Raw genomic sequence first — 22,040 nt, 5'->3', positions numbered from 1 at the left:
GCTCACTTTCTAAAAGTGGCATTTCTAGAATAGTAATATTAAATCCGACTTCACCAGTCAGCAGGACTTTATATTACCATTCTGGCCATACTAAATATGACCTTCCTGCTCCTTTCAGATCAGCAGCTGCCACTTCAACAGTGTATGAGGGCAGCCCCAATGTTAGCCTATGAAGGGAGCAGGCCTCACAGTAGTGTAAAAACGAATTTAGGAGTTTTACACTACCAGGACATATAACTACACAGGTACATGTCCTGCCTTTTACCTACACAGCACCCTGCTCTAGGGGTTACCTAGGGCACACATTAGGGATGATTTATATGTAGAAAAAGGGGAGTTCTAGGCTTGGCAAGTACTTTTAAATGCCAAGTCGAAGTGGCAGTGAAACTGCACACACAGGCTTTGCAATGGCATGCCTGAGCCAGGGTTAAGGGGCTACTGAGGTGGGTGGCACAACCAGTGCTGCAGGCCCACTAGTAGGATTTAATCTAACTGCCCTAGGCACATGTAGTGCACTCTACCAGGGACTTACAAGTAAATTAAATAGTCAATCATGGATAAACCAATCAGTAGTACAATTTACACAGAGAGCATATGCACTTTAGCACTGGTTAGCAGCGGTAAAGTGCCCAGAGGTCAAAAGCCAACAACAACAGGTCAGAAAAAATAGGAGGAAGGAGGCAAAACGTTTGGGGATGTCCCTGTCAAAAAGCCAGGTCCAACATGACCCCCTACCAGCCTAAAGCCAGGGGAGAACAATCACTATCCTGATGTACTTCCCTGTTTGAGGCGACAGAACAAGGACCCAGGCCCACAACAGCAGGGGCATGCTCCAGTTCTTCGCCTTCCTGACTCCAATTGGATCCCTCTGTCCATACTCTCAGGGCCCACTAAGCCAACCCATGGGGAACCTTTCTCCTTACCTGCAGATCCCATCTGTGCAGCACCTAACCTTACTTTGCTCACAGATGTATCCCAGGAGCAGGATAGTACCACCATGACCAACACAGTGGTGTTGCCCACTCTACCCCTGGGGTGTGACACTTGTCCCCTCCCCAGGGATAACTCTGTCCACCCGGACAGCAAGCCACAGTGATTACTGACAGCTGCCAGGGATGAGAGCCAGGCCCCAGGCCTCTCAAAGCTCTCCAACCACTGTGGCTGTGGAGAGTGGAGGGCGGTAGCCCCAGGTGCTGGGCACCCTTTAACCACTCTCCCTTCCACCAGGTCAGGGATGACAGCCTGAACCTGGTCCTCCCCTCTGGGGCTCTGTACCCTCCCTCCTGGAACGGTACCCCCAGAGTCCAACATGGTCAGGGTGCTTACAGAAAGTCGCCCTGTACCATTCCTCCACCAGTGCAGGGCTGTTAAGCTGCAACTGGCCCTCCAACCTGGGGTCTGTACCTTCAGGTTGGACTAGGGCCTGGGGTGAGGCTTCCCTCCCCCTGCCCTCCCTTCTGGGGTCCAGCACCCTCCAACTCGGAGTGGCCTCCTCAGAAGACAACATGGTAGGGGCACTGTTATCAGTAGCCCCTCCCTCCAGGTCCGGGGGGACACCCTGAACCTGGTCTTCCAGCCCAGGGTCTGTACCCTCAAACTGGATCACTGCCTGGCAAACCAGGACTTTCTGGGAGGCACACCTACCCCCCACCAGGTCAGAGTTTAACCTCTGCACCTGACCATTCAACTCAGAGTCACCACCCTGAAGTTGAACAATTGCCTGGCACGCCAGGACTTCCTGGAGGGCACACTGACCCTCCACCAGGTCAGAGTTTAACCTCTGAACTTGGCCATTCAACTCAGAGTCACCACCCTGAAGTTGAACAATTGCTTGGCGCACCAGGACTTTCTGGGAGGCACACCTACCTCCCACCAGGTCAGAGGTCAACCTCTGAACCTGGTTCTCCAACCCAGGGTCACCACCCTGAGGTTGAACAATTGCCTGGCATGCCAGGACTTTCTGGGCGGCACACCTACCCCCCACCAGGTCAGAGTTTCACCTCTGAGCCTGGTTCCCCAACCCAGGGTCACCACCCTGAGGTTGGGCAATTGCCTGGCACGCCAGGACTTTCTGGGGGGCACACCTACCCCTCACCAGGTCAGAGTTTAACCTCTGAACCTGGTCATCCAACCCAGAGTCAACACCCTGAGGTTGGACAATTGCCTGGCACAGCAGGACTTCTTGGGAGGCACACCTACCTCCCACCAGGTCAGAGTTTAACCTCTGAACCTGGGTATCCAACCCAGAGTCACCACCCTGAGGTTGAACAATTGCCTGGCACGCCAGGACTTTCTGGGGGGCACACCTACCCCCCACCAGGTCAGAGTTTAACCTCTGAACCCGGTTATCCAACCCAGAGTCAGCACTCTGAGGTTGGACAACTGCCTGGTATACCAGGACTTTCTGGGGGGCACACCTACCCCCCAACAGGTCAGAGTTTATCCCCTGAACCTGGTTAGCAAACCCAGAGTCACCACCCTGAGGTTGAACCATTGCCTGGCAGGCCAGGACTTCCAGGGAGGCACACCTACCTCCCACCAGGTCAGAGTTTAACCTCTGAGCCTGGTTCCCCAACCCAGGGTCACCACCCTGAGGTTGGGCAATTGCCTGGCACGCCAGGACTTTCTGGGGGGCACACCTACCCCCCACCAGGTCAGAGTTTAACCTCTGAACCTGGTCATCCAACCCAGAGTCAACACCCTGAGGTTGGACAATTGCCTGGCACAGCAGGACTTCTTGAGAGGCACACCTACCTCCCACCAGGTCAGAGTTTAACCTCTGAACCTGGGTATCCAACCCAGAGTCACCACCCTGAGGTTGAATCTTTGCCTGGCATGCCAGGACTTCCTGGGGGGCACTCTCACCCCCACAAGGGACACACCGTCCCCAAGGGCCACACAAGAGTCTGGTTGGCACAGGTCTCCCGACCTCTGCCCATCCGGCAGAGTCTGGGTTTCCCCCAAACCAGAAACAGTTTCACCTGGGTCATTCCTGGGGGCTCTGCTCTCAGAGCTGTCCCCTGTCTCTCAAGTTCCTCCACTGGGGTCTGCAACCCCCTCTCAACCCTATGTCTGGACTTCTGCACCCCCTCACTAGGAGGGGTACTGCCAGACACCAGAACTGTTGGGATGCTGGCTACAGTCACCCCCCCCAAGTTCTTCTGACACTGCGGGGCTTCCCTCAAAAGGTGGCCCTACGGTACAGGCTAGGCTTCCCTCCTGGTGTTCCCTCATGGAACCCTCTAGGACCTGGGACTTACCTGGGACACTACAATCCTTTCCCACCTCACTCGGTTGGGAACCACCTAGACCACTCCCTTCAGGAGCACCCCCAAATGCCTCTTCAGACTCTCTGGTACTCACCCAGAAGTCTGCCTCCATTGCATGTTCCCTGGGGTCAGAGAACTCACACTCCACCTGGTGTTGGCGTAGCTCTGGAAAATAAGGACCAGACATATGCTCTACAGCAATTACATCACTCTGCCCTTCCCATGTATTAACCACAGTACCCTTCACCCAACCACCCAGTAACTCAACCTTGGAAAAGCACTCTACCTCACCCTCCTGAGACTGGTGAGACAGTATCTGTCTGTCCCTGACACTCAACCCATACTCTTCTGGGATGTCTCTACACTCTATATCCAGGACGTCCACCAGGGGGGAACCCTTTTCTCTGTCACTCTCTGCTAGAGTCAGTAAAGTGTCCCTCCCCCCAGTAGGAATATGACTCCCTGTGCCAGTTCCCCAATCCTTCTCAGGGACCCTGTGCATAACGGGAACTACCTCATACCCTTGAACCGCCTGGGGTGTGTCAACTCCCTTCTTCAAGTTGGGCACCACATCTCTGGGCTTGTGCCCTTCTTCAGCAGTACCGGATGCAAGATTTTTGCTGCCACCATCTCAACTGGACTCAGCCCTTCCGGCCTCCAGTTTCAGCTCTTTACAGCTCAGCTCTTGAGCTGCAATCTTTTCTTCTTCCAGGGCTAAGAGTCTTTTTGCCTCAACCTCTGCAAGATACTCCTCTAATTGTTACTCCTGTCGCCTTTGACCTCGGAGCCATTCATCTATTCCTGGGTCACTGTCCTCATCTGAGTAGTCTTCCTCCTCATGTGAGCAGTCTTCCTCCTCATGTGCGTAGTCCTCCTCCTCATCTGAGGGGTACTTAGTCATTTGGTTTCTTGCTGCCTCTCTCTCTGCCCATCTTTCCTCCCCCCAGACTATGTAATTATGTAGCATTTCCGCCTTAGTAGATCTCCTTGCTACAGGAAGGCCCCATTTTCTGCAAAGCTTCCTTAGGTCAGCCTTAGTGAGGTGGTCAGTACGAACAAAGAATGAGTAGGTACACAATCCCATTCTGATAAGATCTTACCAGCAAAAACCAAAATCCAAAGTCCAAAATATCAATAGTATATCCAGGAGGACATCAGAGAACCAAAAGCCAAAAAAGATGAAAAATCAAGTTGACCTTCAACTGTGGGTAGGTAGTGAAATACTTAGCTACTGTATGTCACTGCACAAACACAAGTCCTATCCTCACCGCTGATCACCAATGTTAGAAATGGGTTTTTTGGTTGGCAGTCAGGTTGCCCTCTGTCCAAGCAAGAACCCTCACCCTAGTCAGGGTAAGTCACACACAATCCAAAATCAGCCTGTGCTCACCCTCCGGTAGCTTGGCACGAGCAGTCAGGCTTAACTTAGAAGGCAATGTGTAAAGCATTTGTGCAATAAATCATACAACACCATAGCATAACACCACAAAAATACACCACACAGTGTTTAGAAAAATATATCATATTTATCTGGGTATCTTCATGTCAAAACGATCAAAGTTGTAATACGAATTTGTAAAGATATCACTGAAAAGTGATAGAAAGTGTCTTAAGTCTTTAGAAAGTAAACAAAGTCTCTTTCAAACACAAAGTACCTGGTTTCTGGTGGAAAATCTCCTCAGAGGGCCACAGGAGAAGAGGTGCGTGGAAAACTGGTGTGTGCGTCGATTTCTCCTCAGCACACACGGACTTGCGTCGTTATTTTCCACACGGGGAGTCGTGCGTCGTTTTCCGGCGCGCGGACAGTCTCTTACTGTGGTTTGCGGGGAGTACCAGATGTCCCGGGTCTGTGTGTGGATTTTCCTGCTTCTTTTCCGGCTGCGCGTCGTTCTGCGGGGCTGCGCGTCGAAGTTTCGATCTCACGGCAGGCGTCGCGTCGATTTCTCCTGCGGAGTCGGGCAGCGTTGTCCTTGCGAGGCCGTGCGTCAAAGTTTTGATCTCACAGCAGGCGTTGCGTTGATTTCTCCTGGGAAGTCGGGCGGCGTTGTCCTTGCGAGGCCGTGCGTCAAAGTTTCGATCTCACGGCAGGCGTCGCGTCGATTTCTCCTGTGGAGTCGGGCGGCGTTGTCCTTGCGAGGCCGTGCGTCAAAGTTTTGATCTCACGGCAGGCGTCGCGTCGATTTCTCCCGGGAAGTCGGGCGGCGTTGTCCTTGCGAGGCCGTGCGTCAAAGTTTCGGTCGTCCCGAAGACGTTGCGTCGATCAGTGTCGGTGTGCAGCGTTTTTCTTGCCGCGGAACAGGCTGTGCATCGAAAAGTTCGGCGCACGGAGCGTCCAAGAGGAAGAGAGAAGTCTTTTTGGTCCTGAGACTTCAGGGAATAGGAGGCAAGCTCTATCCAAGCCCTTGGAGAGCACTATTACAGCCAGACAAGAGTTCAGCAAGGCAGCAGGCCAACAACAAGGCAGCAGTCCTTTGTAGAAAAGCAGACAGGTGAGTCCTTTGAGCAGCCAGGCAGTTCAGCAAGGCAGCAGGCCAACAGCAAGGCAGCAGTCCTTTGTAGAAAAGCAGACAGGTGAGTCCTTTGAGCAGCCAGGCATTTCTTCTTGGCAGGATGTAGTTTCTGGTTCAGGTTTCTTCTCCAGCAAGTGTCTGATGAGGTAGGGCAGAGGCCCTGTTTTATACTAAGTTGTGCCTTTGAAGTGGGGGTGACTTCAAAGAGTGTCCAAGAAATGCACCAAACCCCCTTTCAGTTCAATCCTGTCTGCCAGAGTCCCAGTAGGGGGTGTGGCAGTCCTTTGTGTGAGGGCAGGCCCTCCACCCTCCCAGCCCAGGAAGACCCATTCAAAATGCAGATGTGTGCAAGTGAGGCTGAGTACCCTGTGTTTGGGGTGTGTCTGAGTGAAGGCACAAGGAGCTGTCAACTAAACCTAGCCAGACGTGGATTGAAGGGCACAACAAGATTTTAGTGCAAAGAAATGCTCACTTTCTAAAAGTGGCATTTCTAGAATAGTAATATTAAATCCGACTTCACCAGTCAGCAGGACTTTATATTACCATTCTGGCCATACTAAATATGACCTTCCTGCTCCTTTCAGATCAGCAGCTGCCACTTCAACAGTGTATGAGGGCAGCCCCAATGTTAGCCTATGAAGGGAGCAGGCCTCACAGTAGTGTAAAAACGAATTTAGGAGTTTTACACTACCAGGACATATAACTACACAGGTACATATCCTGCCTTTTACCTACACAGCACCCTGCTCTAGGGGTTACCTAGGGCACACATTAGGGATGACTTATATGTAGAAAAAGGGGAGTTCTAGGCTTGGCAAGTACTTTTAAATGCCAAGTCGAAGTGGCAGTGAAACTGCACACACAGGCTTTGCAATGGCATGCCTGAGCCAGGGTTAAGGGGCTACTGAGGTGGGTGGCACAACCAGTGCTGCAGGCCCACTAGTAGCATTTAATCTACCTGCCCTAGGCACATGTAGTGCACTCTACCAGGGACTTACAAGTAAATTAAATAGTCAATCATGGATAAACCAATCAGTAGTACAATTTACACAGAGAGCATATGCACTTTAGCACTGGTTAGCAGCGGTAAAGTGCCCAGAGGTCAAAAGCCTCAACAACAGGTCAGAAAAAATAGGAGGAAGGAGGCAAAAAGTTTGGGGATGTCCCTGTCAAAAAGCCAGGTCCAACAGTTATCAATTCTACTTCTACTGATTCCTCATCATTTACCCTCTCATCTTACTCTCTCTCTGCCTCCTGATTCTTTACATGTCCCAAGCTTCTCGTCCTCCATTAACTACCAAACCTACCTGCCTTCACCTCATCTGAACTCATCCATCACTCTCCACACATTGTACCTGCTTGTTTGTTTCTAGCTTGAGAGAGGCACTGCATGGAGATATGAGGAGTGCAACAGCCAGGCCACTGTACAGGAAGACAGAAGACAGCATCTAGAGATTTAGGGGCATATTTACAAGCTCTCTCTGCCACTGGAGCATCAACGTTTTTGATACTGTGGCAGGGCAGACTGCAGACCCATATCTATGAGGCCATGCAAAGCCACTTTGCATGGCTTTTCATGGCCACATTGATATAGAGTAAGGCAAGGCAGTACAGGTTGATGTGTGGCTTTACTCTGCCTCTGGGGGGATGGAGTTCCATGGGCGTTGCGGTGGGTTTTCCAATGCAACACCCAATGGGTTTTGACACATTCCCAGATTTACAAGGACTTTATTTCTCCTCATTTTTTCCTCTTTCTATGTGTGCTGCATTCTGCTGCACACACACTCCTCCATGGATTGTTTCTGTGCAGGAAGGTGCCCCTTCCTGCACAAAAACAATCCTGCCTCCCGTCCTGCACAAACTCAATTCTGCATGCTGCGGAGGCACCCTTGCACCATGGTGGAAGGGTGCCTGCGTTGGCGCTAGGCTGCCAAAATGGTGACAGCGCAGGGGGAAAGGAAAGGAAAACACCCTATTCAAAAAATACAGTGCATCCCTGTCCTTTCCCTGTGGTGCCGGGCTGCGCAGCAAGGTAACTTCTTGTGCTGCCTCCCACCACTTTCCTTGTAAATATGCCGCTTAATATCACCTGTACACAGCTGCTGGGCATGTGCATGCTGACCCAAGCCAGCTAATATTTAACCATGTATAACGACTTACTGGGTTGTTACATCAATGCTAGAGGATATGTGAGCTTGCTTGTGTGCACAAAGGTACCATAGATGCTGCTGACTGATTTGTGGATATTTCACCAAACCACTCTTGATGGAGGGGTTTACCCCACGGTAATTTTTCTTTTTTTCTTTTTTCGTGAGGTCTCCTTCACCTTCTCAACCCCACCCAGAGGCATTTCGCCACTTACAACTACAGTCACTGCAGTGCAGGCAGCCAAATGTCAGTTGAAATGTCGGTCGACAAAAAAAAGGGTGGCACAAAGTCTGCAGAAGAGTCATTGAAGTGTCTGACATTGTGTGTATGCGTTTGATTCCTAGTCTTGGTGATTCTGGCAGCTAGTCCTCATTGCCCTGTTGGGAAAAGGCATATGAGCCTAGGCTTCATACTCCAGAAACCAGATACAGGCCTGTCAGGTTCTGTCTCTCAGAGAATGCCCTATGGTCTGATTGGCCAGTTCAAAACTGGAAAATGGTGAAATGAGCAAAACAGAGAAGGGCTATGAGATCATGAACACATGATTAAAGGTATTGTCATGGAAGGGATAAGTGTGCTCAAACAGCAGGTTGAACAGGTCTTTCCTGGACTTTAGGGGACTCTTCAAACAATGTCTGCAGTGAGAGACTTGGGCCCATATTTATACTTTTTTAGCGCCGCATTTGCGTCATTTTTTGGCGCAAAAGTGGCGCAAACTTACAAAATACCATTGTATTTTGTAAGTTTGCGCCGCTTTTGCATAAAAAATCGGCGCAAATGCGGCGCTAAAAAAGTATAAATATGGGCCTTGGTCTTTGCTCATGTCAACGTTGCGCACTACCATCAGCGTTCTGCTTGAAAGGATTAATATAAATGTGCATGTCTGCAGTCAAGTTTTACCCAGTCACTATCTGGTTTTCAGATAATGCTATGTATTATCACATCCCCTCACTTTAGATATGATAAAGTAATGATAAATACTCTGACTGATGTTCTGTTTCACTTTTGCAGAGAAGGAGCTTCCAGTGAATATTCCATACGGACAGTATAGGCTATCTTTAACGGATGATAATGTCATTGAAGTGTCAGCGCTTTGCAATGTTGGTCAAGGGGGAAAAGTGATGGCTAGCCAGACCGTCACCCTGAAGAGCCCCTCCATCAACATTAAGGTAAATATCTATGCATCCTGCAGTTTCCATAGTAAAGACTATGGTCCTGATTTAGAGATTTGTTTTTCTTCTTGGAAGGAATCAGTGAGAGGCGGTCGGCAGTCGCATTGCCTTGTATTGAGGGAACCATTCTTCCTTGGCGTTTAAGGAACTATGCGGTCCATGCCGGTACTTTCTTTTGTAGTCTGGGTATTCTCTTCTCTGACTAAAATAAATTAGTTCAATTTTCCCAAGTGGTTGCATTACACTTGGAATTCTCTTTCAGTATTATCTGGATGGGTGATGGTCCTCATATCATATTAGGTCCTGATTAGACTCAGTCGTCCTTTCTTCCAGGTTGCAACGTCATCGACAAAGTAGAACAAACAGACAATATGGTGCCAATTCAGGCTGATGGACTATTTTGGTTAACCTTATTTTGTTGTTTGTTTCTTGTAACACATAAGTGATTTTATACTGCATAACAGGTTACATATACTCTTTTTGGTTCTGCTGCATTGGGGGCACTATACACTTTATGTGTCTGTTTTGTATGGTTGTCTTTTGTAATTGTGTATAAACATGCATGTTGATGTACATTATAAATGCATTTTTTAAAGTGCTTTGGTGGTTATATGCATGAATTTATCATTTTGCGTCAGATTCGTGTGGTTTTTTAGCCATCTAAATTTCAATTGATTTCATTAAATGATGCCTGTGAGTGCAATAATTTTTCTTTAGTAATTAAAAACGGATTTAGACTTTGGCAGATGGGTACTCCATCACAAACAGAACTCATATCCAGGCAGCCTCATTATGAGTGCCAGAAGCTATAATGCACTTGTAATGAGGCGGACAGGATATCTGTCACGTTTGTGACAGGATATCCCATCTGCCAATCTCTAAATCAGGCCCTGTGTTGGGATATGTTGGATAAGGTGATTGACTTATCTTCCAGAAGTAAAAGCTTCAAAACAAAATGAAAGTTCACTGAAAGAATCTTCAAAAAACAAAATAAACGTTATGAAACCAATAGGTCTGACTTTCTTGAAGTACACTGAAGGGGATATGGTAAGAGGATACACTGAAGAGAGTATTTTATAAACACATCAACATATCTTTGAAATACGAAAAAGTGAAGCTATACAAAGGGTGGAATTATATTTTGTGACTAATTATGCTTTTTAGGTTTGTCTTCCCTACCATGGTTTGCTACACTTAACTTCACATCTATGTATAATGACAATACAGATATCTTCACATGACATAACTTTGGCGTTAAGAATGGTTAATCCATACTTACCTAAATATAGTTTGCTTCACAATATGTTTGATAATATTACTGCTACCTTATATTTGTTGCAAGATATTTTTTGGGTAGAAACTCAGATATTCTAGCTTGCACTTAAGGCTGTGTGCGTAGGACGGTGAAAATGTAAAACGACACAGCCAACACCTTTTGCTATAAGCTATGGGTTTCTTTGTAAAGGAAAGCCGACAATACATCTCACAGATTTACTTTGATTAACTGGAAATATTTTTTCTTTCTTGACAATGTGGTGGCTGCCAGGTCTCTCTGGGACTTAGCTGACAACAGCAGGGAGAGAAACGTAAGCCCTCCACAAACTAACATCATCCTTCTGAGAAGTATGGGGGCTGCTATTGGTTCGTTAGCTAATATTAGCACGTTAATGGAATAGCATTGAGAAGACTGAAAACCCAGCGCATTCCACCGTTGTAAAAAGAACATTAACTCCTCACTGTGCCTCAAACATTGCACAGCTGCCTATTTTAACTTTTCACAAAATAGGACAGTGGATACATCACTAGTGAAACCCCAAGAAGATCCATCCTATTGCCGCAGCATTAAATCTATCTTGTCAAAAAGGCACACTAGCCAAGAAAGAGCAACCAGTTCACTCTTTTAACCCTTAGCATGTGTGTTGGAATAGAGTCCATTATTATACATGCATTGTGCTGATGCGAACGCAAAATCTCCTTTCAACCAGACCTATAAACCATGCATAACTAAGGGGTTTGTGGAACAGCAGCAGGGCAGCAACAAGCAAGCAGGGATAATAATGTGAACTTTATGGGACCTGGGTCTACCCTTCTTTACTTATCCTCTTCAACTCTTTCATGTTCTTCTATTTAAGTGTAAAATATGCTTTAGTTATAACTGCCATACCACTTTGTCATATGCAGCAGTTTGCGAAGTTAGCAATCTCCGAAACTGCCAGAAATTAAACGTTTCTTTTAAAAACCTGGCTATATTTGGCAACATTATCACAATTTTAGAAAGGTGGTTGACAGTGCCCAACATTAGCATCTGTTTGTAGGATAAATCCTACATAAACGTACATTTAAATCAAGAACTAAGCCATGCGTATGCTTTTCATGTAGAATTCTTCAGTTCAACATTTTAGGTGCAAGTTAAGTTTTGTGGATTCTACAAACGTCACAACTTCACAAAGTTGTGACGTTATTAACGTCTACCTGCTATGCAAGTGAAAGGTACATTCAACACATTCCTAGTTGTTACTCTTTGGCCATTGTGATTTTCTAAATGTAGGTGTCTCATCGTTCAGAACGGTAGTGCCCAGTGCAGTATAGTGGATGCAAGCTCCTAATACGCAATGCACATTTGTGGGTTGCTATCTATGGGCCACATGCCATTACGGTGGGTTGGTGCTCACTGGATTCAGGGCAGAGCATTAGAGTTCCTAGGATGAACTGAAGCAGGATTCATCCAGGGTATTTACTGGAATGGGACTCTGGGACTCTTACAGTTTTCCATCACTGGCCTTACATGAAGGGCACGGCATTATAAGCTTCTTTACTTCAGATGAGTGTTGGCCCTTAAAACACAGCTGCACTTGCAAACAGTTTTAATCTTAAGCCTTTGCACTGACCACACGCAGTTTCATAAACGGGTCATATGTTTTTTTGTAAAAACAGGTGTATAAATTCTGATTGATAATTAGAAAGTATGATATGTGCGGACCAACTTTAGACACCCACCATGCTTCAATGGGCAACTGTGATCTAATGAATACAAGGGCCTGTGGGAGTAGGGATGTTAACCACACACCTTTTGACTCATTCTTATCTCTCATCTTAGGTTGTTGGCCAGGCTGTGGTGAATGAGAAATCTCGGGTGGACCTAACATTTTCTAACCCTCTCTCCGAGGAGCTCAAGGACTGTGAGATGCATGCCGGAGGCAGTGGTCTGTTTGCACACGAAGTAACGAAACTGTAAGTTTTCTTGCGTGGCTTTTTGCCCAACATTTTCTGATTGGTTGAATCTCCTGCTGATAAAGTTCTACCCCTTCTTGATTGAGGTTTAAAGGCCCGGATGGACATCTGAACATGTAACCCTTACAATGTCTTCTAATGGAGCATGTTTCTAATACCTTTTTTTGTTCCAAGCATCACTTCTGACGCTTTATACTTCATTATTCAATGTTTCTTGTGGTATGTCTATGTCGCTTTTCTTCTGATATCACATACTGTTATCATTCCCTATTATTTCTCTTATGCTCCCTTTATGCCAATATTTTCTTATTTCTCACTTCTTATTTTATTCACGGTAAATATGTTGTTCATTAATGTATTCCACGTTTTTTTTTATTTCCAATTTCTTCTTTCCTCTGACTTATTGGCCTCCAACTTATTCTTTATGTGCTCTCCTTCTTCGCCCTGTTTCTCTCAATCTTGTGTCGTCCTTATTTTTTTCATATGTCATTGATTCTTGCAATTCATATTTTATGGCCCAGGAGCCACTGTCTTTTTCACCGTTTCCTACATGCCCTCAACTATTCTAACTAAATCTGGCTCCCCTTTGGATCCTGCTCCCCCGCCTATTCTTATAAAAGCCGCAGATGTTGTTATTCCTTCTTTGACGAAAACTCTAAATGCTTCTCTCACTGCAGGCCTCTTCCACCAATTGCTCAAACACGCCTTTATAAAACCTCTCCTTAAAAAGCCCAAACTTGACCCCTTGGTTCTGGATAATTACAGACCCATTGCTCTTCTCCCCATTCTAGCTAAGATACTAGAGAAGCATATAAATCTACAGCTTATGAACTATCTGCAAAGTAATGTGCTCCTTCACCCCCCCCAATGGGTTTTAGAGCACAACACAGCACTGAGTCTGCGCTTCTGACGGTGACCAAATCTGCCCGTCATCTATTAGATAAGGGAGGACATGTAGCCATTATTCTCCTGGACCTCAGCGCAGCTTTTGACATGGTTCACCACTCTCTTCTTCGTGATAGACTCCGTAAGATAGGCGTGGGAGGCCTTGCACTTTCTTGGCTGTTCTCCTTTCTTACTGGAAGATCCTTTCAAGTTTTAGACCGCTCTTTCCTGTCTAATGTCGTTTCTTCAGTATGTGGAGTCCCTCAGGGATCCTCCTTAAGTCCTACCATCTTTAATATCTATCTAACTTCCTTGGCCAAAGTGGTTGCCCCACACAATCTTTCAGTGATCACCTACGCCAATGATACTCAATTAGTCGTCTCTCTCTCCAGTACTGCAAAGTCTCCCTCTGCAAAGCTATCTGTCTGGATGAAGGACATAAGTGACTGGATGATTCAATCCAAGCTTAAATTCAACAACGGCAAATCTGAAGTACTCATTTTAGGCAATGGCTCTCCTGCCTCCCCTTTATCTTGTTACTCAGAGACCTTTGCCAGTCTTCCGTCCCCTAAAAGCCTAGGTTTTATACTGGATACCCGTCTTACGATGGACTCACAAGCTAAGAAAATCTCGTCGGTTTGTTTTGGCCTTATCAGATCGCTTAGGAAGATTCTCAATCTTCTCCCTCCTTTGTCCAGAAGGATCCTGGTCCAGGCATTAATTCTTTCCCGCCTGGACTATGGGAATTCCCTCTACCTCAGCTCCCCGGAATACGTGAAAAGGAAGCTGCAGATTGTTCAGAACGCTGCAGCTAGGCTCCTTACGGACTGCCCGAGACATTTATCTGCCAAGCCGGCTCTTGTGGCTCTCCACTGGCTGCCGGTCAAATATCGCATACATTTTAAATCCATGTGCATCACTCACAGAGCCTTACATAACAAAGGACCTTCTTTTTTAGAAAACACATTTATATTCACGCCCCTCGAAGACACCTTAGATCTTCTTTAGCCCGGCAGATTCATATACCCGTGTCTATAGAGCATGGGGTGGAATCTCCTTTACTATCATTGCTGCCCATCTTTGGAATGCCTTACCTTCTGAGCTTCGCCATGAACCTTCTGAATCCTTTTTTAGGAAGAAACTGAAAACCATTCTTTTTAATCATTAGTTGTGTCTTTTCATGTGTCTTGGATGTCTCTGTACCTTTAGCACTGGGATGCCCTAGGGTAGCTATGCGCTTTATGAAAATGTATAAACTAAACTATTTGTAAAAGCTCTGATCTTCTTTAGACCGTGCGTTCTACTTTTTTCTTGTTTTCTTCTGGTCAGAGCGTTTTTCTTCCGTCGTTCCTGGTTTGTTGATTAGATAAGTCTGCCATTTGTTTTTTATTCTAGCCTTTCTTTATAACAAGTTTTTTGACTTTTCTCTTTATCTAAGGTATTATCGAGGTGGCTGCTTCACAAATAGAATGAGAAAGCACATGCTTTTCTCACTTTTTTTTATAAGTGAACAATAAAACATCAATTACTGTTTCACAATTTGATGACGAGAGGAAATGCGCAAAATTATATTTAGAGAATAATTAACTATTTTGGTGTGGTGTTGACAACAGTGCTGTATTCCTTATAAAACAAGGAGGGCAAATTAATTGTGAATGATTTAGCGGCATTCTTTACTTCTTGATTAGGTCTGATGAATCTTTCAAGGAATCCCGAGGGGCAAAGAGAAACACCTTCACTCACAACAAGTTATTTAAGTGCAACCCATTTGGTTATACATACAATCTCAGAGAATAATTTGAAGATTAGAAAGGGCTTTATTACAAACTCAAAGCCAAATTTATATAAAAGAGCCTTGAAAATATAGAGGTATATTTAAGGGCCCCTAGCACCACCTCAGCGCTGCTATAGAGTCACTTCTTTAATGCTAAGGCAGCACTAAAGTGGCTTTTCTGCGGCACCATATTTACAAAGTGGCGCAATGCATCCATTGCTCCACTTTGTAACTCCTTGTGTCACATTATGCATGCACCAGGCATAATGGATGCAAGGGGGGTGTTCTAGCACTAGGAGGCCCGCAAAAATGGAGCAGTGAAATTTAAAAGATTTCACTGCGCCATTTTTGGCATCATGTTTAACTCCTGCTCAGAGCAGACATTAAAATGATGCTCCCATAGTAACCAATGGGCCTCCTAGCACTTTGGTGCACTAGAATCAACATTCTTGATGCTAGTGTTGCAAAGGGCCAAGATAGCATCAGAAATGTTGACGCTATTGTGCTAACAACCGTCATGGTGTGCCATATTATAAATTTGGCACAAACATGGTACCGTTAGGTGCTGGTAGAGGGGGCACCAAAAAGTGGCACATCATAGCTGATGCACCACTTTTCCTTAAATATGAGCCATAATATAAATGTATGTGATCACCAAAGGAGAATTAAAACATTGAAAATGTTAAATTTCACTAACATATAAAAGACAGATATTCAGTAGTGATAATGCAGAAGATAAGGAAAAGCATATGATGCTTTGAATTCAGACTCAGAGTTTCCTGCCTAATCATCAAATCTAAATTCCAAACTATTCTAATAATCTAAAGATGAACAGAGAGACAAACATCAGGATCACAGGGAACTTTGGTAGAAGTCCTGTTGAGAGAGATGTGCCTAGCAAAAAGCCACTTAGTCTAATAAAAAAGGAGATCTATCTTTCTCTAAGGCTAGTCAAAGGGCAAAGGAAATCTAAATCTGTAACTGGCTAAACAACACTATAATCAGCCTCAAAACCTTCCAGTAGCTGAAATCATACCGAAGGAGATTCCCACTAACAAAACACCATTGTGAAATATATCCAATTAACTTTTATCTTCTTTTGAACACAACAGCTCAGCCTGGGATTACATCCATGCTCAGGAATCCAAAGGAGAGTCTGTTCTTATGGCTCCTTGCTACCGATTCTGGTCCTGGGCAACCCAGCTGCTTCCTTATCTATCATCTGCAGAGGAAAGAAAAATAAGGAACTAAGAAAACAAGATTCATGTTGAAATTAAACATGGGAATGATGTAGGCCTTAAATCCAGCATGAACAACAGAAAGGAAATACATATTTTAGTTGTAATTTTACAAATAAAAGTCTATTAAACACAATAAATGTAGAATGATTATGAAACCTATCATTCATTAAGATACTAAAGTATAAATTCATTTGATAAACATTACATGAAGGCAGTTTACACGTCACACATGTATTTTCACTCATAAAGGCACTGTATTGTGGTGCAGCCAAGATATGTTCTATTATGCATGTGCATTAATCTTGCTCCAACCCGAAATGTAAAACTCCATTACAGAAATCCATTAGCTTCTGAAGTCTACCGTCTTTATCCTCTTTAAGAGCCCTGAAGTGAGCCTACATAAACAGATGTGTAAATTAAGCTTAGCAAGAAGTTTGGAAAATGCTGTCTTAGTAGCAATATAAAAAAGTCAGAAAATTAGATTGTAACCATTTGTTATTCCTTGTGCTTCTGTCTTTTTCTGTTTCTGCAAGTTTCGTTATGTCTACTGTTTCCAGGTAAAGCAAATCCAATAAAGACACTGTGAGACTAAGGTCTGTGGAGAACAGATCTTTTTGAAGGGTTTCTAAGTCTGGCTATACTGCATCCGCACAATAAATGACTGTGGTCAGCCATCATTTACCTACGGTTATCCCTGAATGGGGTGTGACCTATGATTGGGTTAGTGAATTTTCGTCTGCAAGGTCAAAAGAGAGACAATAGACTGTTGACCTCTACTGGCCATCAAACTGGGCTGTGCGGGATGGTGTCTCCGCAGGAGATACCACTGCACACAATCCCTAATTTTACTTGGTGTGGAATTACTAGTCATAATGAAATCTGTGCAAATAGAGAGACTAATGTCAAATATGTAAGCATAACAGTTGGTTAAAGGTTATAAATAAACTTAGCCCTGCTTAAGAGAAATACACATCCCTCTTTGAATGGGTGATGGCTATGCAAAAACATGACAATAATGTGGCTATTTCATGTTCATTAGATTCTATGCTCTAAAGTGTGGCACACAAGGAAAATGAAGTGACCTAAAGGCCAGAGTTCCAGGCATTGGAAATGGGAGGCAGTTTCAAATCCTAGCCTCAGCTCAAACACCTTTCATTTTGTACAAATCACTTAATCTTCCTGCACCTCGTAATCTGGTGCCAGATATGTCAATGTTAGGAATAGCGATAACATAATTGCGATTTTCTGCAAACAGCAATTAAATAATCGTTATTCCTGATGTATGAAACTCATAGTTTCACTTAGTGATTCAGAGTGGATCACATATCTACCTACCCCATTAACATTAATGAGGTAGGTCGCAATTTGCAACACATTAGGAAATTCAGCAATCACTGGGATGGTGGCCTGCTAGGCTCAGCAGACCACCATGTCTGTGATTGCTTTTAAGTAAATCAATCTTTTAAAAAAAAAACAAAATGCAGACTGCTTTTCTTAAAGGAAAATGGGATGCATTTAAAAAAAAAATGAAAAGCTTACTGTTCATTTTTTAGTGGCTAGTGTTCTGTGGGACCACTGCCTGCTCTTAAAAAATGTTATTACAAACATTCAAAAGTTTACTTGTCATTTTTTAGCAGGCAGGGATCTGTGGGACCTTTGCCTGCTCTTAAAAAATGTCATTTCAAACATTCACAAAGGGGAAGGGGTCCCTTGAGGATCCCTTCCCATTTGAAAATGGGTTTCCACCTACTTAAAGTAGGTGGTAAAATGAAAATGTTTTGCGACTGCATTTTGGTCGCAAAACATTATTACATACCACTGGGATTCGGTACTAGAAAGGGACACCCAAAACACACCATTTCCTAATACTGAATAGGACTGTATTTGCAATTCCAAACTGTGATTGGATAACGTGTTTCCAAATTGCAATTTGGAATTAATACATACCAAAATGCATTTTCCTGGTCGCAAATGGGCCGATTCTGCAAATCAGGCCGTTTGAGACCGGAAAAATGCATGATATGTCTGGCCCCTTGTTCTCTAATACCCAAGGGCCAAATATTATAATAAAAAACACTGGCATTACCTCACTTTGAATAGCATTGTGTTTGTGACTTTGACCTATTTGTCCCAGCAACAATCAGACAAGACCTAGGGCCTGATTTAGATTTCAGCAAATGGGTTACTCCATCACACGGTGACGGATTACCTGTCCACCAAAATATGTATCCCATAGGAAATAATGAGATTTCTATTTCGGAAGGCTGGATATCCATCACTGTTATGATGGAGTAACCCATCAGCCGAAATCTGAATCAGGCCCTAAGTCTATTGTGTCCCAACATGGGACACACTTTCTCTAAACTTGAGGTTTGTTTCTTCTTTTTTCCAGACTGTCCTTGAAGCCTAAACAGACGATGCGTATCCACCTTGACTTCACCCCTACCAAGAAGGGCAGCAGACAGCTCCAGGTCTACATCAAGTGTAACAAGTTTTTGAATATGAAAGGGTTCCTGACCATCAGTGTGGCTTCACAACTGCATCAAGTTAAAGCTCAAGCATGAATTCCAAGACACATTTATAGAGTAATAATCAGTCTGATGAAACTCGCTCAAGGAGAAATGAAGCTTTGGTTTTGTATTACGAATAATGCTCTATGTAGTGTTTAAATATATTCATACGATATCTAAAACAAATCTGTAGTCATAATTAAATTGTGGGTGTGAAATGGTAATGGAACATGAACATTTTATAATCTTCTGCTTTCATTTAAAACTCTCAAATAAACAAAGAAATGCAATGTCCTTTTGTCTATGTCGAATAATGTGGACAGGTACAGACTATTTAATCTTGATAAAGATGTAAAAGCAGTAAACTGCAAAGTGGCAGGATGTGCTGCAAACAATGACGATAATGTCAATGCAACAGTGGCTGAGTCCTTTATCCTTCGTAAGAAAGTTGAACTGCTTCCTTTCTTTGTGTACTTAACAATTCGTTTTGGCTGTGCTTAGAATTTATTGTAGTGAGATAGGATTTCATGGACTATTTATGGATTGCCCATAAATAGAGGTAGATCACTTTATACCTTGTTGATTGCATAATATGATTTAGGACTGCAAATGGGTAGCTAGATTATTTACATTCATTACACTTTCAATGTACAATGGAGCAGGACTAGAATATAATTCTACATTTTGCACCGTAGTGATGGGAACATTGGGAGTGTTGGTGAACACAATATGTGCTGCATCCTGCGATCGTAAGACCATATACCACCCATCTCATGCTTCCCCTCTTTCCCTTTCCGAGCCTCGCTGAGTTAATTAGTCCTTTCGTTGTATGTGAACGAGTTGAAAGGCATGGCAAGTGGGTCTGGACCATAGCTGGTGTGCAGTCGGGAGAAATTGGGGATTTGCAGACCTGGAAATTCCTTGTCCAGGAACACCTGACCACTCAAAATCGCACAGAGTGGAGCCCATCCAGGTGATAATAGTTCAGGTGACAAGTAATGAAGCCCATATTCTTGACCTGAAAGAGGGTATTTCAACAGTGAGACTCTTTTATGATATAAAATTCACAAATCTCCAAGACAGTTACCAAATGCTGCAACGCGAGTTTAGTGAGTGCTGAAATTACAAAGCTCCTTGGGCAGCTATATTCAAGAGCCCTGCCCCAAGACATTCTATAGTGCAAGACAAACATACACGGAATGGTCCATGTGGCTGCATTGAACATTTACTTCAATGTGACATCCTTCCATTTAGAAACAGGATGCTAATGTACCACGAGGATCTATCATGTAATGTACAAGGAACCTCAAGGCCAGATACCTCGATGATGATCAAACAAATCCACTGGTTAACATTAGCAGTAAAAGACATTAAACGTTTACCAGTTGGAACAAAATGAGTGAATGGAGGCTCTTTGGAGCAAAAAGATTCTGTCATCAGTATAGATTTGATATGGGTTCTTTACACAGCTGGTCAATAACATTATTTTGCATGATAATCGATGATTAGGAAGCAATCTTGGCACAACAATGTCATTGATTCTGGTGCAGAGAGTATGGGATCTTTGCAGTAAAGTATTCAAAGAACGATGTAGTGGCTAGCCCACACCACCTCTAGAAATCTCTAATCAAACGCATTAATGCTGGCGATGAGGAGTAGTGTTGTTAGGTACAGAGTAAAAGTGGTGTCTTATTCTTAGTAGTGGAAGGCACCACGCCTATGTAGCACAATGTTAAAAGTTTTGAAATCCTTCAGCACGAACTGAGTAGTCTAGGTTGTAGAGATCCCAACATCATAGAAATATCTGATGTGTAAAATGAGCATGTCAAAACGTTTCTTAGAGTCCTGAGCAAATTAGCTATTATTGACTTATATCCACAACACATATTATTATTTACTAATAGGTGTCTATGGATTTAAGCAGTATTACAATGAAAAGTATAACTAAGACTCTTTTTTTATGTTTCACGCTCCTTTACTTGCTTCGTTAAACACTCAGGCCTTACCTTAGGTGGTGTTGAATAGGTCCAAATATAGAACAAAATACTAAGGATGTCGTGTTGCAATGAATAAATCATTATCTATAAACAGGAAAATAGTGAAGATAAAAAGAGGACCAAAACAAACCTGAACGTCCCAGAACCTCCAGAAGTCGAAATGTAACACAAAAGTTGGTTGTGTGCCTATCCACAACTAACTCTTCAGTTTGTTCTTCATATGTTCACTCAATGTAGATCTATGGCACATGCATCACCAGGACTAAGCAGTCTTCGGAACCCCACAGGCCCTTCAGGAGCAAGATGTGCTTCAGAAAGTGACTGTCAATCAATGAGTCAAGATGACAAACTGAGAAATGCTGCAACATTGCAACAGGACATGTTCGGCCTTCCCCCTAGCTGGAGTTTCCAGAAAGACAGGTACAAGGGTAGTTCTGTGGATATGGACATAGGGGTAGCACCCATCTAATATGCCAAGCAAGATGTACAACCAATACCCATACATTCAATGGGATTGTTTGATTTTAGTTGGTAAAAATAATATTCACAAGATTCAGAAATTATGGATGAAAGGTTTTTCTGAACCTTATGATTTCTAGGACCGAATGGAAAGGGGCACTCAATGCAGCTTAAAGCAAAAGCTCAATGTCTCATTGATCAAAAGTTTAATTTAATTTTTCCAAGGTGTGCTAGGAGACAGGTTAGCACCTCGCATGGTACCTCACATCTGGTACAACTGACTTAGGTTTTCCTTATTCTTAATCAAACTTGTAGTGGTATAGTACACGTTAAACACAGTTTTACATTGCTATGACTTAACACACCAATTTCCACCATCTCTGCTTTTATCACAGTAATATTTAGGGTTGAGATCATGAGATACTTTAGAATGGTACTTCCACCATTTCTAAGCAATGCTTCCCAAGTTCTAAGGAACAGAAGACCTTTAAGATGAATATTGTTCTTGAACAATTTCGGTAGACAGTTTGCAAAATAGTACAAAATAAAGTTTAGCAGTAAGCCAGAATCTAGGTTTATGGAAATATGTTTATCTAAAAATATTTAAACATAATCCTCTTAGGCAAATAATATTGTGAACCAAGATCCACATCAGAAATGAAAAATAAAAATAAAGTCCAATGTAATTACTATAATTGATATTACCCACATAACATAATTTGACCCATATAGATTGTATAAAATCAGAAGGTGCTGCAGCTCGACCTAAAAGATGGCTAAAAGATGCACCAATGTGCCCCAGATTTGCCGTGGTATATAATACCAAATGGATTAAATCTAGGTT

At 43.8% G+C, this 22,040-nt stretch overlaps 1 protein-coding gene across 1 annotated transcript in view; it reads left to right on the top strand.

Moving 5' to 3' along the window:
* Window positions 1-19,034, top strand: part of LOC138304021 (protein-glutamine gamma-glutamyltransferase 6-like) — a 174,709-nt gene extending 155,675 nt beyond the window's left edge. Inside the window, exons 11-13 of the mRNA XM_069243671.1 lie at window positions 8,939-9,096; window positions 12,197-12,330; window positions 18,623-19,034. Coding sequence (XP_069099772.1) covers window positions 8,939-9,096; window positions 12,197-12,330; window positions 18,623-18,794 — 464 coding nt within the window. The 3' untranslated portion in view covers window positions 18,795-19,034. The remainder of the gene's footprint in view (window positions 1-8,938; window positions 9,097-12,196; window positions 12,331-18,622) is intronic.
* The last annotated feature ends 3,006 nt before the right edge of the window (window positions 19,035-22,040 follow it).

This window comes from Pleurodeles waltl, chromosome 7 (genome assembly GCF_031143425.1).
Source record: "Pleurodeles waltl isolate 20211129_DDA chromosome 7, aPleWal1.hap1.20221129, whole genome shotgun sequence".
NCBI lineage: Eukaryota > Metazoa > Chordata > Amphibia > Caudata > Salamandridae > Pleurodeles > Pleurodeles waltl.
Note: the sequence above shows the minus strand (reverse complement) of the source record. Positions and strands in the feature narration are given on the sequence as shown.